The 10,172-nt window shown below is 61.0% G+C and overlaps 1 protein-coding gene across 1 annotated transcript; it reads left to right on the plus strand.

Moving 5' to 3' along the window:
• Nucleotides 1-830: 830 nt before the first annotated feature.
• LOC115655116 (proton channel OTOP2-like) lies at nucleotides 831-9,174 on the plus strand. Its single transcript, XM_030570263.1, has 6 exons — nucleotides 831-1,206; nucleotides 1,679-1,815; nucleotides 2,251-2,309; nucleotides 2,425-2,552; nucleotides 4,591-5,561; nucleotides 9,001-9,174. Exons 1-6 carry the CDS (start codon nucleotides 831-833, stop codon nucleotides 9,172-9,174), a joined length of 1,845 nt encoding a protein of 614 aa, XP_030426123.1.
• Nucleotides 9,175-10,172: the final 998 nt, after the last annotated feature.

The raw sequence follows: 10,172 nt of genomic DNA on the forward strand, positions 1-10,172 counted from the left end.
TCACCTGTCCAGCCAGAAAGACAAGGGTGGGCACGGCCCTTGGACCCAGGCACGGCCCCCTGGACCTGGGCACGACCACCTGGACCTGGGAACAGCCTGCTGGACCCTTGCCATGATCCTCTGGACCCAGGCACAGCCCAAGGAAGTCTAGGAGATGGTCCCACTGGCTGCGTGGAGAGTACAGAGCTCGGTGTCTGCCCCCGTCATTGCTCAGAGTCACACCTGGGAGTGCATGTGTGTCCGTCTCTGGGGCCGAGGGCGTGCGTGGAAAGAGGAGGCGGGGCAGTGCTCACATGCCCCCGCATGGTTGGGTAGGGAAGGGCGGTGGGCTGCAGGCCTCCTCCTCCATGCCCAGGGCAGAGGCTGCCATGGGGGCACCTGAGAGGCCTTGGCCCTGGGCTGCTCCCAGCTCGGCTCAGCCCAACAAAAGCCATTTGTGGAATGGCTGTTCCCAGCCTCCCAGAGACCCCCGCGAGCCAGGAGTGGGCTGCCGGAGTGACTTTGATCCCCCTCCTTCTGCTGGCTCCTGGGGGCCGGATCCTGCCCCACCCAGCACCGTGCCCCGGTGTCTATGCCCAGGGAAAGGGCTGGTGTCAGGAGGATGAGGACGAAAGCTGGAGGGGGGGAGTCGGAGCCAGATGGGCTGATGAGTGTATGGGGACATGTGGGGGTGCGAGGAGAGTAGGTGTGAGGGGAGCAGTGTAACCCCCCTTTAGTTCTCCCTTCTGGGGGTGACCCTCAGGGAATATCCCCCCTCCCCTGTCCCACCTCTGCACTGGGCCCCAGTCCGCCCCCTCCTTGATGGTTCCCTGTCCCCTCCCCTCACAGCCATGATCCCCGGGGCGATGAGCAACGTGCTGCAGCGGTGCCCCCCCTTGGGCTCCCCTCACCCCACTGCGGGGCAGGGCCAGGGAGCCCCGGACTCCCCTGCCACCCCAGAGGGCACAGGCTGGCAGGACTTGGCCAACGCCCGAGCGGGCTCGCTGCTGTCCCTGCTCTACCTCGTACTGCTCACCTTCCTGGGCAGCGCCATCCTGCTGGCCGAGATTCACCAGCGCAGCCCCCAGAGCCGCAACGTCCACGGCTTCCTGGCCACGCTCATGCTCACGTCCTGCGCGTGGATGCTGTGGTTCGGCTGGCGCTCCTCCCAGAACAAGGGCCGGAAGCTGCATCAGGACCACCACGCCGGCGCTAGCTGGCTGAAAGGTACCGTCTGCTCCCCGGAACCCCCCTGACCCCACAGCAGCCTCTGCATGGCACCGGGATTCGGTGACTCGCCTACGGGTGGGGGGGCCTGTGCTGCTGGGGCGACAACAATCACGGGGATCGGTCCATCACCCCACAGCAGCTCCGCTGGGGCCCCTCAATCCTGACCACCCACCTGCTATCCCAGCCCAGGGCGAGAATCAGGAACAAGAACACAGTGAGAGCGAACCTCGAGGCTCCAGGAGAGAGCGCGGTGGGGGCATCTCTGCTTCCCATGTTGCATCTGCGCGGCCATCACCTCTCCCCACCCGGCACACATGCTCCTTAGATCTCTGCAGGTGCTGCAGACAGAAAGCAAAACCCCTGGCTACAGAGGCCCCAGGCTCTCCCTTCACTGGCCCCACAGCACCCAGCCTGGCCCTTGCCCCGTGGCCCGCAGGGCTGCTGTGATGGCGTTCTCTTCCCCGGGCAGGCGGGCTCTCGCTCTTCGCCCTGGCCACGCTGGTGCTGGATTGCCTATCCTTGGGGTATTACTACGAGCTGCAGCACTGCACCTCCGTCCTCATCACCGCCTTCCCTGTCGTGCAAGCCGTCTTCACCATCATCCAGGTGAGGGGCCTCGCATGCTCAGAGCACTAGCAGCCAGGAGGGAGGAGTCAGACCCACCTGGATGACACTAGCCCCACAGCGCAGGCCACATGAGCTCAAGGAGTGACTCCACTAGTGAGTCGCTGTAGTAGGCTGTTACCCTAGTGTAAGCTGTTAGCATGGGAGGGTTCTGTGTGGACTCGACCAGCCTTGGTGTCCCTAGGGCCATGTGGGACAGGCCGGGTGGAGAAGGAGGGAAAGTACGAAGCAATAAAGAACCAACATCAAGTCCCCAGGAGGGAGCCCAGCCTCTCAAGATGGCCGCTGCCTTTAAAGGTTCAGCATGCAGCATGAAAGGGGCTTTCAGCCATTCCTGCACAGCGGCTAGTCCTTTCCATTTGCGTATCACTGCTCTTTGACTCTGTCTTCTGCCTTTGCTCCCCGCCCTCGGCACAGGTGTCTCTGCTGTCCTTCCATGCCAAGGTCTGCATCCAGGAGCAGCAGCATCTCAACAGGTACCTGTCTTCCCGGCTTGTGCGCCAGGATGGGGGCGAGGGCCGGTTGTTTCGCCGGCAGCCCCTTGGGGCCAGGCCGGGCCGTGAGCTCCCCCTGCCCTCTCCCCCCTCCCAGGTTTGGCCTGATGCACACGCTGGCCACCAACGTGCTGATGTGGATGAGCGTGGTGCTGGACGAGTCCATGAAGCAGCTGCAGGAGATCTACGATGCCCATGAGCCGGAGAGCCCCTGGCCCGTGCATGGTGAGGGCCCCCGGGGTGGGGGGGGCTGGACCCATGGCAGGGGGGTCACACTCCTTTCCCCCACCTAGACCCACCACAGTGTGTGCCATGGAGATTCACTGGGACCAGCCAAGCCAAGGGTCCCTGGGACGGGGTTTATACGCCCACCAGGAGCAGTGGTGAGATGGGGCTGGAGGGCAGCTAAGGAGCCAGACCTTGCCCCTGGACTGGAGGGCAGGGAATGGGATGGGATGGGATGGGACGTCCTCCGGGAGGGCTGGGAGAGAAGAGGCTGCCTGGCCCTCTGGCTGGAGGGTGCCATCCTGCCCCTTGCCCAGCTCAGAGGCCCCCTGCCTGGATCCCACCATTATCCGCCCCTCAGCCTTCCCGGGGATGGGCCTTCCCACAGACAGATCCCGACCTCACCAGCTGCCTGCAATGGCCCTCGCTCGGCCCTCGCTCCCCGCGCACCCTGCTTGCTAGGTCAGGCTGTCTCCCATGCACAGCCCCGTCCACCCTCCCCTAGCCACAGCCTTGCCCGCCCCCACCCCGGCTCAGCCCATCCCCCCCGCACAGCCCCGTCCCCCCTCCCCTAGCCACAGCCTTGCCCGCCCCCACCCCGGCTCAGCCCCTCCACCCCGCACAGCCCCGTCCCCCCTCCCCTAGCCACAGCCTTGCCCGCCCCCACCCCGGCTCAGCCCCTCCCCCCCGCACAGCCCCATCCACCCTCCCCTAGCCACAGCCTTGCCCCCCCCACCCCGGCTCAGCCCCTCCCCCCTGCACAGCCCCATCCCCCCTCCCCTAGCCACAGCCTTGCCCACCCCCACCCCGGCTCAGCCCCTCCACTCCGCACAGCCCCGTCCCCCCTCCCCTAGCCACAGCCTTGCCCACCCCCACCCCGGCTCAGCCCATCCCCCCCGCACAGCCCCGTCCCCCCTCCCCTAGCCACAGCCTTGCCCGCCCCCACCCTGGCTCAGCCCCTCCACCCTGCACAGCCCCGTCCCCACTCCCCTAGCCACAGCCTTGCCCGCCCCCACCCTGGCACAGCCCCTCCCCCTGCACAGCCCAGCCTCCCCCCCAGCTCAGCCTCTCCCCAGGGCTGGCTCTTCCATTTAGGCGGCCTAGGCAATCGCCTAGGGCGCCAGGATTATTAGGGGGCGGCATTTTGCTGGGTGGGGGCGGCAGGTGGCTCCGGTGGACCTCCCACAGGCACGGCTGCAGCAGCTCCACCAGAGCCGCGGACCAGCGCGCGGGGCGGCGAAATGGCTGTGCGCCTAGGGCGCTGAAAACACTAGTGCCGGTCCTGCCTCTCCCCCCTATACAGCCCTGTCCCCCCCCCTTAGCCACAGCCCCATCCCCCCCAGCCCCGTCCCTCCTCCCCTAGCCACAGCCCCGTCCCCCCGACAGCCCTGTCCCCCCTCCCCTAGCCAGAGCCCTGTCCCCCCTCCCTTAGCCACAGCCCCGTCCCCCCCAGCCCTGTCCGCCCTCCCCTAGCCAGAGCCCTGTCCCCCCCCTTAGCCACAGCCCCATCCCCCCCAGCCCCGTCCCTCCTCCCCTAGCCACAGCCCCGTCCCCCCGACAGCCCTGTCCCCCCTCCCCTAGCCAGCGCCCTGTCCCCCCTCCCTTAGCCACAGCCCCGTCCCCCCCCAGCCCTGTCCGCCCTCCCCTAGCCAGAGCCCTGTCCCCCCTCTCCTAGCCACAGCCCTGCCCTCTCCCGCCTCCCATAGCCACAGCCCTGTCCCCCCCCCACAGCCCCGTCCCTCCTCCCCTAGCCACAGCCCCGTCCCCCCGACAGCCCTGTCCCCCCTCCCCTAGCCAGAGCCCTGTCCCCCCTCTCCTAGCCACAGCCCTGCCCTCTCCCGCCTCCCATAGCCACAGCCCTGTCCCCCCCCACAGCCCTGTCCCCCCACCCCTAGGCACAGCCCCAGCCTGCACAGCCCCCCACAGAAAGCCTTGCCCTCCAATCCCTATGCACATCCCTGCCCCCATCCCATCCCTCCCCTTCCCATGCTGCCCCACTCCCAGGCTGGCGCTGAGTGATCCCCTCCACCCCCTGCAGGGAGTTCGCCCACCAACAGCTGCTCGTGCGCCACCACCCTGTGTCACATCTTCTCCGAGGGTGCCGCCTACCTGCACCCCTTCAACATCGAGTTCAGCCTCTTCTCCTCCACCATGCTCTACGTGGTGTGGAAGAACACGGGGCAGGCGGCCTGCCCCCAGCAGCCCTGCCCGCGCCCCCGGGGCCGCTTCCACCTCAGCGGGGCCTTCGTGGGGCTGGTGCTGGGGGCACTGGCCATCTCAGCCACCTTCGGGGTGATGATCTCCTTCGGGGTGCTGGCCAAGGCCCCCGAGACGGTCCCCGAGGCCCTACGGACCTATTACATCTTCAACTCAGTGCTGCTCTCCGCCATGTTCCTGGCCTCGCTGGTTGGCATCGCCGCCTACCGGCTCCAGAGAGACCCGGCCTCCACCGACTGCTCCAAGAGCGTGGTGCGGAGCCTGGACGTCACCCTCTTGCTGAGCAGCTCTTGCGGGCCCCTGATGGTCTCCGTCTTCTCCCTGGTGGCCATCTTCTTCCTGCACATCAATGGCAGCCTCCACCTCCTGGACCTCTGCTTCTCCCTCTGCAAGACCATCCAAGTGCTGGGCCAGAACCTTTTCATCACCGAAGCCCTTTACTCCAGGCCCACGCACCGGCCAGACACTCCCGACAGCCCCCCGGGCAACGAATGGGTCTTCTCCATCTCCGGAGGCCCTGCCGAAGAGCCGGTCCAGCAGGACGTGGCTGCCCGCCGTGAGAGTAACTGCGCCATCTGCCCGGCCGGCTGCCACACGCCAGCCAGGATGGTGGCCCAGCTGGAGGAGCAGGTGCCGGGGTGCTGGCTTGCCTGCAGTGGCAGCAATGACTCCCTTGCCAAGATCTCCGCCGGGGGCCGGCAGTCTCAGCCCAGAGGGGAGTCAGAACGTGTCAGCATCCGGAGGAAGATCCTGCAGAACATCTCCATCCTCCTCATCTTCTACAACATCTCGGTGAGCTGGCTCATGGCGCCTGATTGTCCGGCTCCAGGGCTCTAGCTTCCCACGGGGAGCTCTGGAGGCTGACGGCCGCACCCCCGGCTGGTGTCAATCACTATCACTCTAACGAGCCATCACCAGCTGAGGCTCTGAGCTCAGGTCTTCAGTCTATCTTCTGAGTAGGTGCTGTGCAGTCAGCTCCAGAGCGAGCTTCGTCAGTACAGCCCTGCTGGGAGGACCCTGGCCGGGGACGAGATGGGGGCTCAGTCTCACAACCCCATTCAGCCCTTTTGAGGCTGCCAGCAAGGGGACATTAGGAGACAGAAGAGTTGTCGGTGGTGTGAATATTTGTCCACCAGAAACTACACTGAGAACCACCAAGTTGTTTCCCAGCAGTCACCAAAGAGAGGAATGCTGCCCTTGGCCATAGGGTGGGGGTTTCAGGGTCATACAGGTCAGAAATCAGTGACACCTAGTTTAGTTATTCTCTGGTGTGAGTTGTTTCTCTGCAGAATGTACCCTGGGCCGGCTTTGCTGGACAGGCAGATCACAAATCGAGGTGGGCAAATAATAGGGTTTTTGGTTCTCTGACAATCCTGAAAAATCAAGGGCGGAAAAATTGTTTTAGATTGACCCAAAACCAACCTTTTTCAGACTTTATGGTGAATCGAAAAGTCGAAACACATTTCTTGTTCGACCTGAAACCAAAAAAACCCCCAAACCCTCATTTCCATTTTGAGCATTTTTCAAAAGGATTTTCTAGTTGCGTTAGCCAAATCGCAGAAAACGGCACCACAAAACGGTGCCAGGCATCGAAACGTTGAAGCATTTCTTTTTGAAAATGTCCGAGTGGAACATTTGGATTCTTTTCAAGCTATTTTCCCAACTGAAATATTGACACACGTTTGCAAAAGCTTTCAGTCAACCCAAATCTGCGTTTTTTTGCTGAAAAAGTTTCAGTAGAAAAATGTTGCCCAGCTCTCGTCACATGGGCCCAGATCCACAAATATATCTGAGTCAAACGGCCCGTGTAATGCCCCCTCTGCCCACAGACCCCCACCTGTCTCTCCCGGGGCCCCCAGCTTCACTCTCCCTCCCCAGTCAGCCCCAGGGCTTTTCACTAGAGACAGCTGGCATTTGTTTGTCCAACTTTGGAGGAAGCGGAGTAAGGAACAACAACAACAAAAAATAGCTTTTCGTCCAGCCCCCATCTTTTCATTTTGGTCAACATTTTCTGGAGTTTGAGCAAAAAGTTTCAGTTTTGGGTTTTCATCAAAAAAATCGATAAGAATTGATTTTGGGGGAAAAATCTTCAAGATTTCCAGTGAAAAATAATTGACCTGTTTGCCCGGCTCTGCTGTCACCCTAGTTAAAGCTGTTCTCCTGGGCCCGTGTGGTCCGCTGGCCACTAGCCCTTCTTTGACACAAAGGAGCTTCCAGAAAGGTTTGACTTCCCATCTAGAGACAGCTGTAACGCAGACGCTTTCCTCATCCATCGGAGGGCGCTGCACAGGGGCCCTTTAACTCCGACAGGGGAAGCGGTAGCGGTGGTATATCTTGACTTTAGTAAAGCTTCTGATACTGTCTCGCATGATCTTCTCGGAAACAAACTAGGGAAATGCAACCTAGATGGAACTACTATAAGGTGGGTGCAGAACTGGTTGGAAAACTGTTCCCAGAGAGTAGTTATCAGTGGTTCACAGTCATGCTGGAAGGGCAAAATGAGTGGGGTCCTGCAGGGATCCGTTCTGGGTCCGGTTCTCTTCAATATCTTCATCAATGATTTAGATAGTGGCATAGCGAGGACACTTATAAAGTTTGCAGATGATACCAAGCTGGGAGGGGTTGCCAGCGCTTTGGAGGATAGGATTAAAATTCAAAATGATCTGGACAAACTGGAGAAATGGTCTAAAGTAAATAGGATGGAATTCCATAAGGACAAATGCAAAGTGCTCCTCTTAGGAAGGAACAATCCATTGCACACGTACAGAATGGGCAATGACTGCCCAGGAAGGAGTCCTGTGGAAAGAGGCCTGATCCTCAGCTGGTGCGAACCCATGGATGCCTGTGGCGCTGAGCTGATTTGCACCAGCTGAGGATCTGGCCCTGGGACAGTGAAAGTGAATGGACTTTAAACCTCCCAACTGCTTCGCACCTGTCCAGTGGTTTGAGGTGCTGCAGGTCTCCTAGTCAGTTTCTCTCAGGCGAGGCTGGTGGGGCTGGGAGGTGCCAGCTTCCCTCTCCCTGCGCTGCCCATGCCTGGTAAGGGCCCCCCAGCCTGTGCAGAAGTCAGATATTCCCAGGCACTTCCCCCCCGATGCTCTGCCCGGTGAATAAGACTCCGTTGTGGGGGAGGGTTTAGGGGATGGTGTGAGCCCTTTGTCTGCTGGGTTGAAGAGCCAGGTCTCAAATCCGATTTCGCCATGTCAGTGCATACAGGCTGTGATCAGTCACCCCTTCCCCTGCTCTGTGTTCAGCTGAATAGACGGGGCTCCATGCGGCTCTCACTCTAAGGATAGACGGACTCGGCCCACGCAGATCAGAGATCGCTGTGTCCAGGGCGATAGCAGCAGTGCTTGATGGTATCCACCCTGGCTCTGCCCTTCATCCCCGCATGGTGCCTGGGAGGGACAACCCAGCTGCACCCAGCACCCCTCCCACCCCTTCTCTCACACACTGCCGGCCTGAGCGTGCTTGCCACCCATCCGCCTCCTGGGCTGGGTGCAAGGAAGGGGCGAATGAGGCTGGTGGTCAGCAAACAGTGCTGTGAAAAGACCCCCGTGTGGGGAATCACGAGGCCTGCCCGGGTGCCCAGCCAGACCTGTGGGCACTGCGCCAATACAAATCTCTCATTATAATCACTGGGCAAAGCCCAAGGGCCCCCCGCCCCCCCGTCATGTAATGGAGTCTGTCCTCTGGCCCAATGCAGGATTGTTCCTGGCAGGGTCCCCCCGCATGGGCCCCCCTCACCAGCACCCTCCCTATGACGCTGGGACCTCCCCCCATGGGTTCTGGCAGGCCCCCGTCAAGCCCTGTGCCCACATTGCTGGCAGTGCATGGCATGGGGATATGCGCTAAGCACCATCCGCTCTGCGCTGTCCGTGCGGCACTCTGGCTGGGCGAGTCAATGCCCCAGCCGGGGGCTTTTCATTGCTGGGCGGACGGAGCGTGGCCCAGCAGGGACCGAAAGGCGTTACTGCTGGGCTGGTGCTCGGTGGCTGATGATGTGCAATGAGTTGGTGGTTCTCAGCCCCGTTCCCAATGGTTGGACACACCCTGGAGGAATGCACGAGGCCTGGCCCTGCCTTGGTGACAGGTTCAACAGGGAATGGGGAGACCAGGAGCGAATGGATTTGTTAGGTATCAGGCCCTGCCCAGCTGAGTCCATCCAGGAGGTGGCCCAGCCCGGCCTGTGCCCCGTTGGGGCTGACGCCTGACCCCTTTGCTTTGCTAGGTGTGGATCCTCTACGCCTACGGGATGCGCCCGCACCTGGTCAGCCAGATCGAGCAGGCCTTCTACGGCTTCACCCTCTGGGTCATCATCGTCAAGATCTCCCTGCCGCTGGGCATCTTCTACCGCATGCACTCCGTGGCCAGCCTCTTCGAGGTGTACTGCAAAGCCTGCTGAGTGCCAGCCGGGGGTGGACCCAGCTCGGCTGGGCAGAGGCCAGGGCTGGCGGGGGCTGCCCGGGGCAGGTGGAGGGGAGAGGGGCAGGCAGGGACGACCGCCGCACAGAGAGTCAGTGTGGCACCTACACACACACACACAAACACGCTCTGCTTTGCACACGCATTCCCATGCATGCACACACAACGCTGGCTACGCAGACTCACACCCCGTCCGTCACACAGACCTGTGAGCGCACATACACACACAGACTGCGTGCACAGACGCACCCCGTCCTTCAGACATTGCACACAGATGTACATACACACACCCCCACACAAACCCTACCATTTATACACATGAACCCCCATGTGTACACACAAACTAACACAAAGTGCCATGTGCGCACACACCCTCTGACTCATGCGCACAAACACACAGTTGGATACGTGTGCCCCTAACCTGACCCACCTGCACAGTTCTGCATGTGAACCCATCACATTGCAAGGTACACATACCCCCGACACTCTCCCATACACACACTGTAGTGTGCACCCGTCCCTCCCACGCACACACTTCACACTATCAATAGTGATTAATCACACTGCTCATCTAGAGAACTTTCCATCTGCAGATTTCAACACACTTTCAAATCTGCCAGAAATTTAGCCTCACAACTCCCGTGCAGCGTGGCTTTATGTTATACCCTCCTTAGACAGACAGGGAAACCGAGTCACATCATGTGACTTGCGGCAGAGAGGGGCGTAGCGTCAGCCTCACTAAATCACCCCCTTTATATTGACTGCAGCTGAGACTCAGCTCTCCTATGGCATGAGAGACACTGTTGTTATACTAAGCACCCGCTGTGTTTGTACTCTGGCTCTCTACAATCTTCTGGGTTATTTTAAGGGATGCATAATAGTGACTTTATGTCTCTCCAGCTCTCTGCATCCTGAGCGTTAGGAGTTTCACTAGACTGGAACCTGAAGGTGCTGGCCTGATTAATTTCACACTGGAAA

The sequence above is a fragment of the Gopherus evgoodei genome, chromosome 7 (genome assembly GCF_007399415.2).
Source record: "Gopherus evgoodei ecotype Sinaloan lineage chromosome 7, rGopEvg1_v1.p, whole genome shotgun sequence".
Classification (NCBI taxonomy): Eukaryota; Metazoa; Chordata; order Testudines; family Testudinidae; genus Gopherus; species Gopherus evgoodei.